The sequence below is a fragment of the Meriones unguiculatus genome, chromosome 7, assembly GCF_030254825.1.
Source record: "Meriones unguiculatus strain TT.TT164.6M chromosome 7, Bangor_MerUng_6.1, whole genome shotgun sequence".
Lineage (NCBI taxonomy): Eukaryota > Metazoa > Chordata > Mammalia > Rodentia > Muridae > Meriones > Meriones unguiculatus.
The window spans coordinates 121,559,472-121,580,243 of NC_083355.1; the positions used below are offsets into that span (position 1 = coordinate 121,559,472).

General features: G+C 41.3%; 1 protein-coding gene across 1 annotated transcript in view; it reads right to left on the bottom strand.

The window, feature by feature from the left end:
• The window catches only part of Abcb5 (ATP binding cassette subfamily B member 5), a 95,980-nt gene that overhangs the window by 65,000 nt on the left and 10,208 nt on the right, over positions 1–20,772 (bottom strand). Inside the window, exons 3-8 of the mRNA XM_021657065.2 lie at positions 17,222–17,372; positions 11,550–11,604; positions 5,773–5,964; positions 5,522–5,693; positions 1,976–2,100; positions 1,721–1,898 (exon numbers count right to left, since the gene is read on the bottom strand). Coding sequence (XP_021512740.1) covers positions 1,721–1,898; positions 1,976–2,100; positions 5,522–5,693; positions 5,773–5,964; positions 11,550–11,604; positions 17,222–17,372 — 873 coding nt within the window. The remainder of the gene's footprint in view (positions 1–1,720; positions 1,899–1,975; positions 2,101–5,521; positions 5,694–5,772; positions 5,965–11,549; positions 11,605–17,221; positions 17,373–20,772) is intronic.

Consider the following 20,772-nt stretch of genomic DNA (forward strand, 5'->3'; position numbering starts at 1 on the left):
TTGCCATGCAGATGTGGGAATAAAGGAGCAAAAATTAGCTGCAAATTCTTCATACGATGGATGAACAACTTCAAGCCTTAATTATGAAACTCTCAAATTTAGAAGATTAATTTAAGTGAAAGAAGAGATATGTATGTAAGATGGAAAGACAAAGACCAAACAAAAATGGAAGCATTAGAGCAGGTCCTTTTACTCACCAGGGCAGATCTTTTTTTTGTATGTGTGTGTGTGTGATATAATTTACTATTTTATTTTTGTGGTTTTTTTTAAATTAAAAATTTAATTTTTTTATTATTTTATTTTTAATTATACTTTATTTACTTTGTATCCCCCCTCTAGTTCCCTTCCTCCTCCTCTACCAATTCCTCCCTTCCTCCCCCTTCTCCTCACATTCCCCTCCCCAAGTCCACTGGTAGGGGAGGGTTTCTTTTTCTTCCTTCTGATCCTAGTCTGTTAGGTCTCATGAAGAGTGGCTGCATTGTCTTCCTCTGTGGCCTGGTAAAGCTGCTCCCCCCTCAGGGGGAGGTAATTAAAGAGCAGGCCAATCAGTTCATGTCAGAGACAGTCCCTGTTCCCATTACTATGGAACCCACTTGGACACTGAGCTGCCATGGGCTACCTCTGTGCAGGGGTTCTAGGTTATCTCCATGCCTGGTACTTGGTTGGAGTATGAGTCTCAGGAAAGACCCCTGTGCTCAAATTTTTTGTTTCTATTGCTCTCCTTGTGGACCTCCTGTCCTCTCCAGCTCTTACTATTATTTCCCACTTCTTTCATAAGATTCTCTGCATTCTGCCCAAAGTTTGGCCATAAGTCTCAACATCTGCTTTGATAGTCTACAGGGCAAAGCCTTTCAGAGGCCCTCTGTGGGAGGCTCCTAACTTGTTTCCTGTTTTCTTATTCTTCTGGTGTCCCTCCTCTCTGCCTTTCGGAGTGATCTTTTTAAACCCTGAGCTGATGTGTTAGTTGTGGAAACTGGAGGATCACTGAATGAGTTACAGTTTCATACATTATGGTAGAAAGTTACAAGTCTCTTGACTGCTAGTTTGGCAAGGGCTACATGAAACTTTTCCGTCTTTTAAAAAACTTTACATCTATGTGTCTCTGTGCGGATGTTTTCGTACACCATGAAAATGTCAGAGGGCATGATGGGGTCTGCTGGAGTTGGAGCTAAAGATAAAGGCAGCTGTGAATGATCTGATCCCCATACAATACAGGTGCTGGAACTGAAGCTGGGTCTTCTGCAAAAAGCAGTGCATACCCTTAACCACCCATGTCTCCACCTGCATGCAGTTTGTTTCAAACACCGCTAAATGCTGGAAATGATAGAGGAACAACAGATGGATTCAAACTACTGCAGGACTTTCAGTTAGCAATGTCTGTAGACTATGATCGAATCCCAGAAAGCCTGTGAGGAAACACCTCCCTATAGACTGGCCATTTTCAGCACTAGATTAAGAAAACAGTGTTTATCAGTGGGGAATTCAGTTATGAGTCTTGTGAAAGCACAATGCTTGCTACATGAGGACACAAACATGTTGGATGAATAAATCTTTTAAAACATATAACTACATACATGCATACTAGAATTTAAAAGTGCATGCAAATCATGAGAAGGTAACAAATGTTTATTAAAAACATATTTAAAAACTCATAAAAACTAAACTCTAGGTAAGGAAAGATGATCCAAGCCTACTGCCTTTATTTTCAAACAAGACTTACAGCAAGAATAGTCCCAATGGTGTAACCAGGCTCTCCACTGAAAATCAAGGAGGTTCCATACCAAAAAGCCAGTCCATAGGCTCCATTCATAAAGAAGTAGACGGCTCCAAGAGACAGCTTTGAAGCTATAGCCTTCTTTATACCAGCGTCCTTTGCATCTTGTAGGTTCTGTGTATACCTTAAAAAGCAAAACACCAAGTAGTAGCCTTTGGAGAAAACAAAACAGAGCACTTTTGTCATAATGAAAGGACAGACCTTTGAACTTCTTTCTCTTGGGTCCCAAAGGCTGTGACTGTTCGGATGGATGACAAGACCTCCTCAGCCACAGCTCCAGCTTTGGAATAGGCACCCAGCTCCTTACTGGTCAAAGAGGTGACCATCTGTAATACACATAACTAAATGAATAATGAGTCTACTATGGTTTGAATGTTCCCCAGGGGCACAACTGGTTGTATTAATTTTGGGGAATCTATGGGACCTTTAGAAGTGGGGTCTAGCTGCCAGATATGGGCTACAGGGTGGGTTATAGCCTACTTCTGGCTTTACCTTTCCTCTACTTTCTAGTCCTTGGAGGTAGGAGGCCTAGTCACACCCTTCACCCACCACTAACTCACCCTCCACCTTTCCTGTCATGGTGAACTAGCACAAACTGTGAACCAAAACTAAACAAAAACAAAACCTAATCAGCCAACCAAACAAAAAACCCCAAATCCAAACCTTTACCCTGTCTTGTTACATGTGCCATAGCAGCACAAAGCTGACATTGATGGCTAGTTTTATTTGTCAGCCTGACAGAGCTAAAATTAGATCACCTGGCCTGTGAGCATGTTTGTCAAGCATTATATTGATTATCTTAATATACCTTCATTATACTAATTGAGGTGAGGAGGGTGGCCCATTACAGGTGGAACAATACCCTTGGCAGATGATTCTGAATTGTGTAGGAGAGAGCAGAGCTCTCTCTGCCTCCCACTGCCTCCTGGACTTCTCTGCTGTGATGGGCTGGAGCAAACCCTTCTCCTAAGCTGCCTGTCTAGAGCAGTTTTTCATGGCAGCAGGAATGTAAGTCAGGGTGTTAACCAACAGAGAATCTGAGGCAGTGACAATTGCCAGAGCACTTAACCCACACACAGTTCGAATCCTGGCCAGTTTGTCATTACCCACTATCTAAATCCTTATCTGACTTTTTCTTCCCCCAGAAGCTTCACTACTCATTTGGGGGAAACTTTGGTCCTCACTTGCTCTCACATAGTGAAACTTAGGTTCGCTCTGTTGTTCCTTTACAATGTCTGTCCATTTTTCTCATTCGAGGATAAGGTTTTACTCCTAGCAACACATCCTGGGGATTTTTCCTATCAAGTGATCTTCATTTCACACAAGCTTGAGATAGAGGTGAGGATTTCAAGGTCAGCACCAGCGTATCACAGGCCTGCTGTCTAATGTTCCTCAGGGGAATGTGCAGTATCTGTGTTCCCCTATAACCACCTCCTCAGACTCACGTGGACAACCCTATGGAAACACAGTCAGTCACACGAATGACAGACATGAAGGGAGGGTGACTCATCAGGAAGAGAAGAGGAAGGGGCCTGAAAATGAGGGCGCAACAAGAAAGGCAAAGGGGAAAATTAGGATAAACTACATTTTATACATGCATGAATGAGACCAACTGGGATGTATAATTAATGTATGCCAACAGAAAACTTTTAAAAGATCTGTTGTATAACTACCCAAGCTTCCTTTTAAGGAAACAGTCAACCACAAAATATTTTTATTGCTAGAAATTTTTGATTGGACATGTATGCTGATAGCAAGTGAGCCAGGGAATTGTATGGACTTGATTTTTGAAAAATGAGTATTGCAATATTAAAAGCACTGCGGTGGGCACGCCCCCTGGGCAACTCTGGAAACATGATTTTGAGAAATATTAGGGATACTCAGACTGCTAGAGAACACACACACACACACACACACACACACACACACACTTCAAAGCCAGATTGTAAATAATATTACTATCTTCTGGTATGTGCACTAGAATATTGCTCAGAATGCAATTGAGAATGCAAATACAAATTTATTTAGAGGGTTGAAGCATGTTTCCTTAGATTTTAACGTTTATCCTAAATCATGTAAGAACATGTGCAATGTAAACTTGAGGAGACTGCTATTGAACAGCATTTTAAGTGTTTTTCCTCTTGAATTCTACCCAGTACAATGTACTACACTCATTCATTGGGGCAGGGAAGGGGGTGGAGGATTTAGAATATACAAGGCTCTGTCAGCAACAACTAAATGTCCAATGTGTAAAGCCGTCATCCTCTGTCTGTGTTATCTTTTGGAGTAGCATTAAACTTTTTTTTTCTGTTATTAAGACATTAATGAAAAAATCATATCTCAACCTTGGCTATCCAGGACTCGCTTTGTAGACCAGGCTGGACTCAAACTCACAGATATGCCTGCTTCTGTCTCCCCTGCACTGGGATTAAAGGTGTGCACCACCATGCCTGGCCTTATAAAAATTATTGATTAAAAGATCAGAGGTTGATACTCTTCTGATATGGGGTGTGCAGTATAAGGAGTCACATCCCTCTTTTTTTTTTTTGAATTTTATTTTTTTCTTATCAGTTACATTTTATTAACTCTGTATCCCAGCCGTGTCCTGATCCCTCATTCCCTTCCAGTCCCTCCCTCCCTCCCTCATCTCCACCGTGCCCCTTTCCAAGTCCACTGATAGGGGGGACCTCCTCCCCATTCATCTGATCCTGTTTTATCAGGTATCTTCAGGACTGGCTGCAAAGCCCTCCTCTGTGGCCTAACAGGACTGCTCCTCCCTTGGGGGCTGGGGAGGCCAAAGAGCCTGCCATTGAGTTCCTGTTAGAAATAGTCCTTGTTCCCCTCACTTTGGGAAACCAATTGGTTACTGAGCTACCACAGGCTACATCTGAGCAGAGGTTCTAGGTTATATCCATACATGGTCCTTGGTTGAATGTCAGTCTCAGAAAAGACTCTGTGCCCAGATATATTTGGTCCTTGTGGAGCTCCTATCCTTTCCCCATCATACTAACTCTCCTTCTTTCTTATGATTCCCTGTACACTGCCAAAGGTTTGGTCATGAGTCTTTGCTTTGAAAACACTGCTACTTAGAGTCTTTCAGATGCGCTCAGTAGACTCCTGTCATACATTCAATGCACATCCCATCTGTCTTTCTAAAGGAGAATTGATCATCTTACCCCATGTCTGCTCTCTTGATTATCTTTTTTAGGTGTATAGATTTCATTATGTCTATCATATCTTATAGGTCTATATAAGTGAGTATATACCGTGTTTGTCTTTCTCCTTCTGGGATATTTCACTCAGAATGATCTTTTCTAGATCCCACCATTTGCCTGCAAATTTCATGATGTCCTCCTTTTTGATTGCTTAGTAGTATTCCATTGTGTAAAATACCACAATTTCTGTACCCATTCCTCCGTTGATGGACATCTGGGTTGTTTCCAGGTTCTGGCTATTACAAATAAAGCTGCTATAAACATGGTTGAGCAAGTATCCCTTTTGTGTACTTGAACGAACTTTGGGTATATACCTAGCAGTAGTATAGCTGGGTCTTGAGGAAGCACTATTCCTAATTGTCTTAGAAAGCGCCAGATAGCTTTCCAGAGTGGTTGTCCGAGTTTACATTCCCACCAGCAGTGGAGAAGGGTTCTTTTCTCCACAACCTCTCCAGCAGTCACATACCTCTTTGCTTTGTAAATTTGTTAAGACATTGTGCTTATTCCTTTGCTGCGAGGACTAGCTGCTTACCCTAGAGCACACTGCTGAGGAGGCCATTATGAGAGGAGATGTGGACAGAACCACCAGGGAAAGCTTCCAGCTCTTTACCAAGCTCACCACCAGGCCGATAGAAAACCCAGATACATTCTGAAACAGCAGAGCGATCTTGTCTCCAATACCATCACAGACTTTGTTGATGTCTCTGCAACACACAAGTTCCTGGGGTCAGCCACACACATCCCATGACAATAAGTTCACACATTACCTTCTCCCTCCCTTACCCAGTCATGCGAGTGTTCAGTTCACAGATGTCACCGCCATCAAACCAGCTGATGTCTTGTGCCAAAACTGAATGAAAAAACTGTTTTCGAATTCTCGTGGTTTGCCGGGCTGCAGTTATGACCCAGAATGAAATCTGCACGTAGCCAAAAACAAGGGCAGCTGCTCCTATCCCCATATAATACAGAGTCAACCTGAGGGAAGATGACTGGAAAGTTAGGTGGAAGCACAGATTCCTCCATGATAAGACAAACAAACAAATACCATCAACAACAGAACTACTGAAAATAGAAAAGAGATCTAATACTTGGTCAAATTTATTCTGAAACTTAGAAAATAACAGAAAATCACCCATGATAACGATGACCAAATATTCAATAGTGTTGTTTCCCTTTAAGATATATAGAGCATATCTTTGACATTTTTAGTAGAAATTAGTACCTTAAAAAACATGTTTGCTCTATTTTCTTTCAGTATTTATAATATTTTCAGGTGGAAAAGTTACACTGAGTTAATTAAGATAGGTGCAAGTGAAGAGGAGGGAAAAGAAAATGTCACCACTTACAAACAACTGTGAGGGAAAATGACAGACACTCTAGAATTCAGTGTAAGGAGCTTATGTTAAGCTAACATGCACAAAGGTTAGACTTTATGGGTGGTTCTTCTGGTTCTCGTAATTTATGGGCGGTCCTTCTGGTTCTCGTAATTCAGAAGAGCTGAAAGTAGTTTTAACACCTCACCAGGAGGACAGGTAATAAACAGGGTCAGTTAATAATCACATAAGGGTAACACACTATGTGAGGTCTACAGATATATTCTGATGGGAAGACAGATAAGACAAAAGAAAAGACGAAGAATTTCAGGCATACTTGAAGGGAGTAAACGGGATAGGCCATAGAATAATTGGTGGACAAGCATAGGTTGCATAACTGTTGTTTTCATTTCCTCTAATGGGAGTATGAAATGAGAACCATACCAAAGCTTTTCTAATACATGGCTTGGGCTGAGCCCAGAGCATTTCTATCTAAATATTCCTAGGCCTAGGCCTGGAAGCTTCTAGCTTCCATACAATCTAATCTGTAAGCCTGGACCTTGAAGGCCTTAGTTTCCAGCCTCTGTCTATTAACCTAGGTCTAGAATGTTTCAGCCTCTGAGACTGACTGCTGAAAAAACTCACCCTTGCTAGCTCTTTCTGAACTCTTGTTGTCTGGCTCACCTCAGCTGTTCTGGTTCAGTCTCCTCTCCAAGCTGACTGATTCAATTTGGCTTCTCTGAACTTCTCACTGAATTTCTCTGCCTAAACTCTAAACTGAACTACACTCAATTGAACTGCACTCAACTGTCGACTGAACTGTCGAACTGCACCAAACTGTACTGTACTGATTACACAAACTAAACTCAACTCTCCTGTCTCCACGACCTCTCTCTGCACCACCAGCAAGCAGCTTTCCTTTCCTGTCTTTTCTTGTGAGAGTTGGGCATATCCTATCTCTGACTCTTTATGTCAAATCTTTCTCTGCCTCATCCCTTTGTCTGCCTCTCAATTAGAGAGGACTGTTTGGGATTAAAGGTGCAAACTAAATTTCAGCCAGAGGGATTAAAGATGTGTACTAAGGGTGTGTCTGTATTTTAGCCAGATCACACAGACCTAGGGCTCCAGATGTCGTCTCTTGCCAGAGTAGCTACATTTCTAGATTAAAATTTTTCTTTAGGTTGGAAGAGCTAATACAGATAATAAAGTGCTTAAGAAAATTTCTCTGAGGAGTCAATACTCTAGCTGGTGTCTAAAATGTAAAACAGAGTTAATCATTAAAAATTAGGCAGAGAGCTGGCAAGATGACTCAGGAGAAAAGGCACTTGCTGCCCAGCTCACAACCTGAGTTTGGTCCTTTGCACCCATACCGTAGAAGAAAACTAATCCCCATGAACTGACCTCTGACCTCTACATATATGGCATGACACATGAGTGATCTCATCCTGCCAAAGAAATAAATGTAAATTTCTAGCATATATATGTGTGTATGTGTATGTATGTATATGTATACACATATATATGTAGATATATTCTCATATATACATGAGAATTTTAGGGAGAGAGAAGGTCTTTCCTAGGATGGACAGATGGACAAAGGAGAAAAATGTTTGGCGTGGTCCAAGAAGATGCTTAGATAATAAGGCAGGAAAATGTGGCACAACACAGGCCTTTGGAAATTGTGTAGTCTTTCCATTTCAAGGGGAATGAAGGGCCATCAGAGCAGCCCTACATGGAGAGCTTTGTAAAAGACCACTCTGGCCTCTTTGTGGAGAATGGGTAGGAGTGATAGCAATGGAAGCGGGAAGTTACTGCAATGAGCCATGAGAAAAGGATAAGGCTTAGATGAGAACTGTGTCACCAAACTGTAAAGATGTAGAGAAATGCTAAAGATGCTTGATACTAAGCCTGATGATCCCTGGAATTCACATTACAGAAGGAAAGAACTGACCGCCTCAAGATGTCCTTAGACCTATACATGTACATAGTGACACACATGTACACACACACACACACACACACACAAATTCACACATACAATAAACAAAGAAACAAATAAATGCAAAAAGAATTTTTAAAAAGCACACAGAGTCTGGGTATATTTTGGAACTAAAACTTGTCGGGCCAATGGAACCTTCAGGCAGATAACCTTCTTTGCCATAAGAGAAGCAGAGGCCGGTAAAGCAAACAACCCACCTACTCTGTCCTGTCAAAGTCCACACACCTCGAGAAGTGCTTCTTGGTGGCCAGCCTGCACTGCCCTTGAGCTCAGTGCCTCTCATGGTCCCTAACAGGGCGGGAAAAGCTGCTCGTTCAGCCCCTGAGACCTGTGGAGAGCCCTCGTCACCAGGTCATCTCGTCTGTAGCACTCTCCCTGAAGTGGCCAACTGACCCTGTTGAGCCCTTTACTATGATACAGGGGTTTTGAGTTTTCAGTGCTTTGTATTTCTTAGTATTTTGTGTTTATGATAATAAAGCAATTCTTTGTTTAATATATCCTTCCTAATGAAGTTGCCAATAGAACTGGATACAAGAATGGAAGCAGGGGAGACACCAAAGGCGACTCCCTGGCTTTTGGTTGACCAGTGGAGTCAATAGCATGCCAGTCACAGGCATGGACGACAGGGAATAGGGCAGAGTTTTAGACATTACCATTCCTGTTTGGACATATTAAACATGGGAGTCTGAAGGCTGAAAGGCTAGAGAAGGCATTAAAGCTAGAGACGTAACTTTGAAAGCCAGAGCTTCCAGTAAGTAATAAACAGGCTGAGCAAAACTACCGTGAGGGGCAAAATATTAAAATGTAGATCAAGAAAGAGGGACAAAGACTGGGCTCAAGAATTCTGCAGACAGGCAGTGACTGGCCTCAAGAGAAAAAGCCTGCAAAGAAAGGAGAGAAGTGTTGGAAGTCAAGGGAGTTAAGAATTTGGTAAAAATTAAAAAATAAAATAAGACTGGCATATGCTGAGGATTTCGCTACAGATTTGGGTAGTATTAAACTTTGTTTTCAGCTCCAAAGTGAAATAATTGATTTGTCTGATCCAGCTGAGGTTTGAAAAGACTACTCTGCCATCTTGGTTCAGCTCTCTGAACAAAATCCCTGCCATTCTGGTGGTCTCAGGTTTGTGCTTCTGTTGATGTCTTTGTGTTTATGAGCAGTCCCAAGCATCAGGCTGAAATGGTATTCAGTAGGATAGTGGTACGTGCCTTTAATGCCATCAGGAGGCATAGGCAGGTGGACTTTCATGGGTTAAGGCAAGTCTGGTGTACACAACAATTTCTATTCTGGTTAGGTATACATAGTAAAACAGACCCTGTGTCAAAAAACATCTAATAGCATCCTTTAAAAAAATGATAAAGACCCTCTTCCCATTACTATGTAACCCACTTGGGCACTGAACTGTCATGTGCTACATCTGTGCAGGGGTTCTAGGTTATCTCCATGAATAGTCCTTAGTTGGAGTATGAGTCTCTGGGAAGTTCCTTGTGTTCAAGTTTTCTGGTTCTGTTGCTCTCCTTGTGGGGTTCCCGTCCTCTCCAGCTCTTACTATTTCCCACATCTTACATAAGATTCCATGCACTCTGCCCAACAGTTGGCCATAAAGTCTCAGTGTCTGCTTTGATAGTCTGCAGGGCAGAGGCTTTCAGAGGCCCTTTGTGGCAGAGGGACTGCCTCTGACATGAACTGATTGGCCTGCTCTTTGATCACCTCCCCCTGAGGGGGGAGCAGCCTTACCAGGCCACAGATGACAATGCAGCCACTCCTGATGAGATCTGATAGACTAAGATCAGAAGGAAGGAGAGGAGGACCTCCCCTATCAGTGGATTGGGGGAGGGGCATGCATGAAGAAGGAGGAGGGAGGGTGAGATCGGGAGGGAGGAGGGAGAAGCTTGGGGGATACAAGTGAATAAAGTGTAATTAATAAAAAAATAAGATAAAAAATGATAAAACATCCTAAAGTGTATGCAGGAGTGTATAGGACTTAGAGGAGCCAGGGTGATTTAAAAATTGTTTGGGGACTTCATTTATAATATTTACTTATTAACTAAAAAGATACTATAGCAAAAATAGTATAGTTCTATCATAAAGACAGATGTATTGATTATTCAGAGGCTAGAAATTAATCCTTACAGTTACAGACAGTTGGCTCTTAACAAAAGTACCAAGCATGGGGGTTGAGAAAGGTCTTTTCTTTAAAAGTGTGCTGGGACAACACAGGAGAAAGATGAGGTTAGACTCTTCCTTACTCACAAGTTAACTCAAAATGGACCACAGGTCTACAGGTAAGGCTATACCATGAAAACTTAGAGAAGAAAATAGTAATCCGGTTGCTCAAAGTCTTAAATTCAAAAGCAAAATCCATAAAAAAAACCAACTCAATAAATTAAAATTCATCAGAATGTAAAACTTTTGTGCTTTAAGAAAATGAAGACTAGCACAAGAAAACAATTGTGTATAGAATCTGAGAAAGAATGTGTATCCAGAATTTCTGTCAGCTCAATCATAAGACAATATTATACTCTTAAAAATGTGCATTTCCCAGAACATCAGTCCACAGGTGTACCCGAGTCAATGAAAAATGATGGAGACTGAAAAAGTGAATTTAGAATTTTATTTAACTTCAATTAGCTTGTCTTTGTAGACCCATGTGGCTGTGGCTAACATATTACACAGTGCACAGTGGCACATTCTCATAACTTGGCCCCTGGTTGGAGGTTAAGAAGGAAGATCATGAATTCAAGCCTGGCTTGAGCTCCATGGAGACTTCCAAGCCTCAGCTACACAGATTCTGGGGTTTGTTTGCTTGCTTGTTTTTTGTTTTGTTTTTTAAAAAGATTGATTTACGTATCATGTATGCAGTGTTCTGACTGCGGCACTCCTGAATGCCAGCAGACGGCGCCTTCTTTTGTATGTGTAAAATATTTATCTGTATGTTCTCACACATGTGTGCATTCACCCACATTGGCCAAAGGTCAACATTAGTTCTTTTCTTTCATTACTGTCTCAAAAAATAAGATCTTATTTTGCTAACTAAGACCTTTTGCTTGCTAAGACCTTGACTAGACTCTCTTGCTAGTGAGCTCCATGGATCCATCTGTCTCCCTCTCCCCAGTGCTGAGTGCCTGGCTTTTGCAGGGTGCTGGGAGCTCAGGTCCTCACGCTGGCACACCAAACACTTTGCTTTTCTTGTAAGTATTGGATAAAGTAGCATGCAAAGAGTAGAAACTTAATTCGTGTGGACTTACATACTGATATCTTCACTTAGCTTCTCTTGAGACTGAGAACAGTTCTGATAGTTCGCTGTAAAAGAGGTTTGTCTTTTAAATTATAAAGGAAATCAATTAATAATTAGCCGCAGTGTTTTATATATCCCTCCAAACTAAAAGCACAATTTTCCTTGTTTGCTTTTATAGAAAATAGAATCAGTGCCTCAGAATCCATGACCCCTTCATGCCTATGTTTTTTAAAGAAGAACTTGCAAGAACTATCTCTTCTCTCAAGAAATATTTTCCAAAGGTGAAAACTAAGACCTCATAGCTCACACCTGGAAAGAATTCTCTAGGCTACCTTCAATAATCAACTGACAGCCAGGAGAGTTACAGCAATAGCATTCTATTTTCTGCCCAAGATTATGCATTTTAGAATTAAATTTAACATGTCCCAGAGAGTGATTTAGAAAACATAAGAAGTGAATTATGTGGGAAAGTTCTAAAGTTGTCATGGCAAAAATGGACATAAATTTCATCGAAATATAGTGGGTTACAACCAAAAGAACTAATAATAAAACTGTTTCAAACAATCTTTGGTTGTGAGTCTTTGATGCAAATTTTTTTTTGCATCTTCTGGAAAAATATCATTGATCATTAGCAATATCTAAATTTCTGAATTAGCCAACAACACAAAACCATAATTAGTACCCAATGTTTCATAACATCTATAATAAACATTTGGAAAGAATTGCAGAGTTTAAAGTTCTTCATCTCTTACATCTCACATAATATGTCTGTGAATTTATTTATATGTGAATAGTCAACACCCTCATTCCATTTATGGAACTGAGATACATAATTTTAACTAGCCCATTTCAAAAGTCAAAATTGCTGCAGGAGGAAAGCAGATAATAACTCTTAATAGAAATGTTAAATGAGATTCAACAGAGCTGCTAAAGATAATACTGCTTCTAAAATGATATCACACTGGCATAGAAATAGTGCAGTCTCAAATTTGAGATTATATTAATGGAAGTAATCTTTGCAAAAGTTCAATGTTTGCACAAAAAGGAAACTTTATTCAATGATAGTTACTATTTTTATTTTGATCATGAGAAATTATCTTCCTTTATTATCCTCCAGAAAATTAAGGTCAATAATTAACAAAACTATTGTTAAAATGTTGAAAGAATACCCCTTCATATCCCTCCTCCTCCTTAAAGGTCTCTCTTATTTTGTTTTATGTGTAGGATAGTATTGCCTCCATGTATGTACATGTACCTCTTGCATGTCAGGTGCCTATGGAGATCAGAAGAGGGTGTCACGTCCCCTGGAACTGTGATGTGCTGGGAGATAAACTCAGATCGTCTGCAAAACCAACACGTGCTCTTAGCCACTGAGCTGCCTTCCCAGCCTCCAGATGTCTCTTTAATAATGTGCTATCATATAACAAAAATATCCAAAAACTTATCTAAATTAATCACCATCGTCATCTCGTTCGGGTTGAGAAATGCTGGGAACTAGTAAAGCGCACTCTGTGTGTGTCTGTGAGGCCATTTGCAGGGACAATTGTCCTAAGGTACAACAGCTGAAAGAGACGCCTAGCTCTGAATGCAGGCAGTGCCAGCTACTAGGGTCAACGTGGAACAAAAGCAGAAGGAAGAGGTGGCCGCCAGCTCAGCTTGTTCTCTGTCCCCTTTGTCTCTTATTTATCATGAAGTAAACATTTTTGCTTTGCTGTGAACTCTTCCTCACTCATTCCTAATGATGTTTTGCTTTACCTCAGGCCCACAGCAGGTGAACCCTCCCATCATATGCCAAAGTTTTCATCCTTTCAACTTGTTTATGTAGTTTGTTTGTTTAGTGTGTATGTAGGTCAGAATACAATTTGCAGGAGTTAATTCTTTCCTTCTACCACGTGAGTCTTGGAGATCAAACCTAGGTCATCAGATTCAAGAGCAAGAACCTTGACCCTCTGAATCATCTCATTTGTGTGGGTTATTTGCTCTGACTCAAGAGCAGGGCAAGCTTCTCCTCCTCTGGACTCTCTTTGTAAACTTGCTATACTTTGTAAACCCGCAAGGCGGGAAAGTGGCCAACCCGCTGCCTGAGGAGCAGCCTGTCCCCCAGACTTCCTGACAGTCATTTTCTAATGGCTGTAACTGTCAATCCCAGCCCAGAGGCCGAAAGTGCCCAGACCCCGCCCTACAAGAAAAATCCCAACATTCCCACAGGGAAACCCACCAATCCCTGAGCTCTCCCAAACTCAGGACTTGAAATCTCACCAATCCTAATCTTGGAAAACTCCATCCTGGAAAACTTCACCCCCTAAGAAATTCTATATAAGCCCTGCCTAGTGTTCGGTTCCCTGCTGTCTTCTCCCAGGAGCAGGGGCAGCCACCTCTGGATTCATCTTCCCAATAAATCGCTGTTATGAGATTTGCTGCCTGATGTGACCCTGTCATCAGAAGAAGCCAAGAAGCCAAGAAGGAAAGAAGTGAAGTCTGAGGCTTCTGAGCTCCTCAGTTCAGTTGGGGTACCTTCCCCTGGGAACTGCAACACTGAAGCAGAGGAGTATCAAAGGGGAGCTTTTACCCTGCAGCACTCTGGCTCCTCCGGGAATAGCCTCCCACAGGGCTGTAATGCCTCTGCTGAAGAGGCCTCCTCTCAGGCTGTGTGGTCCCTGGGCTCCTGATTCTCCCGATACCTCAAAGCCAACCTCCAATGATATACTTCCTCCAACAAGACCATACCTTCCAATCCTTCTTAAACAGTTCCACCAACAGGGAACCAAGGATTCAAATACATAAGCCTATGGGGGCCATTCTCATTCAAACCAAGACAGAAATTAGGACAAATCAATTATAGAACACCTCAAACAAAACGAATACTCCCAAGAAGAACGCCTTCGGCTACTGGCTTGACCATACCTTCTCTGAGACAGGTCTGATAGTTAGCACATTATCTACTCGGTGAATTGGTGGATCAGTATGCACAACAGTAGTTATATTCTTGTGTTGGTGGCACAAAAGTCTCTTGCCCACAGATCACTAGGCAAGCCAGGAATGTTAAACACACAATGGGCATCTCCTCAACGGAGGAGGTTAAATACCTGTTTTCCTACCCAGAAAGCTGGGAGTGGATGTTTTTAATGACCTGGTGACCCTTTTGCTATTTGTGGTGGCTGACCTCTTCTGCTTTTTTTCTATAGAGACAGAGCCTTACCCAAGCTTCCCAGAATGTTTATGCTAGACTTTCCCTCCCTAGACCTTTATCTTTACAAAGTTGTATGTGCTTTGTGAAGGTGTTTCTAATTAGCCGTGCATTAAGTTTTATTGTGCATCTGTAGGTGGATTGATTGTTGCCTGGAAACCTGGAATGAGACTGATTGTTGTCTGGACATCTTTCCCCCCAAAACTGTACCATATTTTAAACACGGTGACACAGAACTGCCTGGCATTAGACTCCCTGAAGTCTGATCCAGGTTGTGTTAGTCGATGTGAACTGAGTTTTCATTCTCATCTCTTCGCAGTTTCACTTCCCTGCCTGGACAATGGCAGGGGCCCCCTCATTCTTTGCATACACATTTGGGGTGTGTGTGTGATATATTCACACATGTGCAAGTGTATGTGCCGGCCTACGTGGAACATGTCAGGTGTCCTATTTGATCACTCTGAATTTTTCCCTTAAGACATATTTTCTCACTGAAGGAGCTAGGCTGGTGGCAATCTCCCTGTTTCTGCTCTGGCAGCGTTGAGTTTATTTATATATACATATATAGTGTGTGTGTGTGTATATATGTATATATATATAGTGTGTGTGTGTATATATATGTATATATATAGTTTGTGTATATATATGTATATATACAGTGTGTATGTATATATAGTGTGTGTATATATATGTATATATATATATATAGTGTGTGTGTATATATATGTATATGGTGTGTGTGTGTGCGCATCACACACCCTGCCCTTCACGTGGGTGCTGAGATCCACACTTAAGTCCTTTCTCACATGAATATTGTGAGTGCTCTTACTCGCTGAACCATCTCTCCAGACCTTATAAAGAATAAACCTTTAATTTTACACGTGTTTAGTTTCCTTATGTCATTAAAATTACAAAAACCTCTAACTGTTTAGAGAGGAAACTATCACTTGGAAAGGCACAGAAATGGAAGCAATGGGTTAGTTTCACTTAGTTAGGAGGGAAGCACTTGAAATATTTTCCAGAGAGTAGAAGATAAAAAGGCATGGCCTGTTTAAAATCAGGTAGGCACAAAGGAAAGCACACCGCAAAAGCTAGGCAAGTGTCTAAGAGATGATGCAGGTTTTAACGAGGTCTCTGTCTCCATCACAATAAATAGCTTATAAGGATACTTATGTGGAATTTGGGATACCTATGTAAAGTTGGGGAATTACTATATTTAAAATAGCTATTAAACCACACATAATACACCCTGGCACAGGAGAACCATTGGTATAATACAGTAATTGAGATGCTACCTTAAAGGATGTTACCCTGAAGTAGTTGCTGTGAGGGATGCATGAAATATGGCCACTAACATGTGCAGCATGAAAGCATGTTTGTTGGTTCTTTGCCAGGTCTCTCCTCTTCTGTGCTGTTACTGTGGTCTTTGACCTTCGTAATACACTTTTCTGCATGCTCTTTGCGGCCTCATTACTGAATTATGACTGATAATGCCACATAGTCCACATCTAGGTAAACACCTTCACAGAGCTAGCGAACCAAAAGATTTAGTCACACTTAACTTTCAGATCTCTTCTTCATAAGGAGACATTGTAGATGAATGATGCAAATAGCCCATGGTTTTGATTGAACTATTGACAGAACAGGATCAAAACTTCTAGAGACAAACTGAGCTGAAGAGGATCTCAGATGATTCTTATATGCCATCAGCAAATGGCCTTTTGACTCGAGCTGGAACACTGGCTGTTCCCTGACAGATTCCATAGTCTTGTAAACCACTTCCTTTCCTGATCCCTCCCCTTTCTTCACCATCTCCTCTCTTTCCCCCTTTCTCCTTTTCTGTTCTCTCTCCTCTCTTTTTTCCTTTTTTTCCCCTCTCTCCACCCTTATCTAGCCATGCAGACACATATCATCTTTATTTTAATTTTAATTTTTTATATTAATTACAGGTTATTCTCTTTGTATCTCACTTGTAGCCCCTTCCCTCATCCCTTCCCATTCCCACCCACCCTCCCTTATCTCCTCCCATGCCCCTCTCCAAGTCCACTGATAGGGGAGGTCCTCCTTCCCTTTCATCTGACCCTAGCCTATCAGGTCTCATCAGGACTGGCTGTATTGTCTTCCTCTGTGGCCTGGTAAGGCTGCTCCCTCCACAGGGGGAGGTGATCAAAGAGCCAGCCACTGAGTTCATGTCAGAGACAGTCCCTGTTCCCCTTACTAGGGAACCCACTTGGACACTGAACTGCTATGGGCTATATCTGTGCAGGGGTTCTAGGTTATCTCCATGCATAGTCCTTGGTTGGAGTATCAGCAGACACACATCTTATTGGTGATTCTTTTTTGAAGAGCTCTAATACTGACTTTGATTATTTAATATCAAGTAATGTAGACAAGTACATATTATATAAACATTGTTTTATAATAATCTATAAACTCAGTGTCTGATTATTTAATGTGTTTGAGTCCCTAGTAATACAGAAAGATCTTGTACTTACTTCTGTTAGTTTGGACTAGACATCCATTAATGAAATGATCACTTATTTCTCCTAAAACCAGAGACATTAAAGGAACAGTGGCTCCATTTGCCACAGATGCCAGTATTCCCAGAGTCATGAGGAAGATGTCCAGATTATCAGCAAAGCGGAACTGAGAAAACAAAGTGTGAACATGTTACTGTTTTAAGGTTCAAGCAAAACTGCCAACCTATAGCTTTTTCCACGAAGCAAATGATACTTAACCAAGACATTATGAGATAAAACCAATTGTAAAACCACGAGTATGCCTTTATTAATACAGTAAAAAGCACATAAACAAGGACCTATCCTTAGCTCTTAGTCACCCTCCTGATAAAATGTGAAGAGTTACATTTTTGATTTTTATTTGAAGTTTCTTACATTAAATTTGCCCTCAAGTAACGTTTATCTTGTAAACAAGGATCAATAATAATTTACGGGAATGTCTGTAGTAAGATGCAGTGTCCGAAAGCCAAACATTAAATACTCCATCTTTTATCAGTTCCTCCAAAATACCAATCCCAAAACAAACCACAAGTTATAGCTGTGTCGTTGTTTTCTCGTCCTGTTGAGAGAGGGTTAGAATGGAATGCACGATGAAGTACATTAGATTTGAATAACACCAGACAGGCTCAGGACATATTTTGTGTATGCAAACTGTTTGTTGTTGTTGTTGGTCACTCGCTGCAATTGCTCAGCAGAAATTATGAAGCAGCCATAGCATTTTTTCAGCACTCTGTCCTTCATCAGTAGTGGACTATCTTGTTTTATTTTAATTAAAAATTTGAATTTCATATATGGATACATTTTCATTTAATTAATTTTACATAATTCTCACTCCTTTCTCTCTTCTCTCCAAGTCACCTCACATTACACCAAGTCTCTCTTGAATTCACAATCTCTTCTATAACATTATTACACACCCACTCACACATGCACACAGGTACATGCACCCACACCTAAGCACTACTAAACCCATCGCTGTCCTTCACACGCGCACATGTTTAGGGCTGTGTTGTCTTGTTGATAAAGTTGCGCACATCCTGTGCCTTTTAGGTTTTTAACTTTTGGAACAGTCAGATGTTGTCTCCTGTGTTTCATTGTGACTGTGTTTGTCAACTTGGCACGCCTGGGAGAAGAAACCTCAGCTGAAGAATGACTCCATGGCTGGCCTGCAGGCGTGTCTATGGAGGCATTTTAAAAATTGTTAATTGATGTAGGAGGGGACACTCAGGAGGGCCTGGGCTGTTACATACATTAGCTGAAATGAGTCTGAGAACAAACCAATAAGCAACATTATTTTCCTTGTTTTTTCTTGGCTTCTGTTTCAAGCTTCCATCTTGAGCTTCTGCCCTGCCTTCCCTTGATCATGGACTATAACATGTAGATTGAAATAAAACTTTCCTTTCCAAGCTGCTTCTGGTAATGATGTTTATCACAGCACCAGAAACCAAACTATAGCAGTTGCTATTTTCTGACAACTAAGTGAGGATATTAGTATTGAGGAGGAGATGTCTAAGAAGATATGCGTGACAGTGTCTTTGAACATAATTCCAAATCCGTGTGTTGGTATGTTTTCTGTTATACTAGCTTTACATATTAATTATTTAAAAACTCTTTATGACAGCTTGACTTCTCCATGTCTTATAACTCAATTACATGGACTTCAGCAGTAGGATTTTAGATTGAAATCCTTGAGGGAAACTACGAGCAATGCCAATATTTTGTAATGTTTTGGGGAGGTTTATGGGACCCTAGTGACCACATGAAAAGAGGCACCAAATTCTAGGCACTAAGCTTCTTAATTAATAGCCTGTGCCACCCCAGGAAGGCACCTTCTCCCTATTGCAGGGTCACTTCATATAAACATTTTTACACTTATATACATACATGTGTATATGTGGATGTATCTACTACATGTCTATATGGTGTTTTTAGTGTCAGTTACCTCTTCCCAATATTTCTCTTCTACTTTGCCCTATCACTGCCCCTCCTCCCCTCCCCACTCAGTGCTTTTTACTCCACTGAACACTTCATTACTTCTGGCTAGCTTTTATAGTGTTATAAGGTTCTAGTCCAGCTACTGGGGTATAATAGTAATCAACAGTTGTATCCATCTGTAAACTCTGTGAGCTACAATAACAGCTGTCTTGGCAAGATATGTCTGATGGTGCAATAGTGGCACAAGCATCACGGGCATAACCAGCCACTTTCTGATTGGATTTAAGGTCTGGTGCAGTCAGCTGGGAAAAATCCAATGGCTTGGTTGGCTGCAGGCTCTAGGAGAGAAACTAATTCTGTTCAACAGCTTTAAACTCTCCCCTGAGTTCTATACTTATTCCCATCGGTTAGTGCATTTCTCAACTTTCATCGGAGAAACTTCTTTTTAAAGTAGATGGTGATTAATATAGCAACCGACCACTGGTCAATACGCTGAGAGTAAGAGACTGCAAAGCACTGGCTCTATGCGGGACACAATATCACAATCTCTTCTCTTTTCAAGGCTTGGGGTCATTGTGGATGGGGGAGCAGAAATAGTCTGAAAGCCCAGAGGGCATGGAGGAGTGCAATAAAGCAGTATTTGTAGACACGGCAAGGCGATGGCATACATGAACTCGCAGTGGTTGGGACTGCATGCACAAAAGCCAGACAAAAATCTCAGCGTGGAAAGGAGAGGCCCATGAAGTCCCACCCCTAGCTCAGGAGCGATTGGCAGTTGATGACTTCTGGGAATGCAAGAGTCAGTTTCTACAGGGATGATGCCCCTAAGAGGCTAGCCAGACTCCAGTAGAAGACCCCACATCCATACACAGATGGGGAGCGCCAAGTGAACTCAGTGGTGTGAATGTTGTTTTCATTTCCTCAGATGATGGGATGAGATGAGAGACATACCAAAGCTTTACTAATACATGGCTTTTGCTGAACCCAGAACATTTCTGTTTACATATCCCTAGGCCTAGGCCTGAGAGCTTCTAGACTATGTACAATATAATCTTCTGCAAGCCTGGATCTTGAAGGCTTCAGCTTCTACTCTCCATCTGCTAACCTAGGCCTGGAATGTTTTCGGCCTCTGAGACTTCCTGCTGAATAAACTCACCTTTTCTAGTTTTTTCTAAACTCTGGCTGGCTGGTTCAACTCAGTTGTTCTGTCTCAAAACCCCTTTCCAAAATAACTGATTCGAACAGGCTTCCTGTGGCTTCTCGCTGAATTTCTATGCTTGGAAAAACCTGTCTTTGAGCTTCACAAACTGAACTGCACCAAATGGCCTGTCCCAAACTCAGTAGAACTGCACCAAACTGTACTGTGCTGAGTGCATTAACTCTACTGGATTTCTGCACTGTACTCTATCCTATCTCTGATTCATTCTGTCAAATCTTTCTATGGTTCATCGTTTTGTTTGTCCCTTGATTAGATGTCATTGTTTGGGATTAAAGATTTGTACTAAAGGCATGTCTGTACTCCAGTCAGAGGGATTAAAGGTATACCTGGGGCTGGAGAGATGGCTCATAGATTAAGAACAGTGACTTCTCTT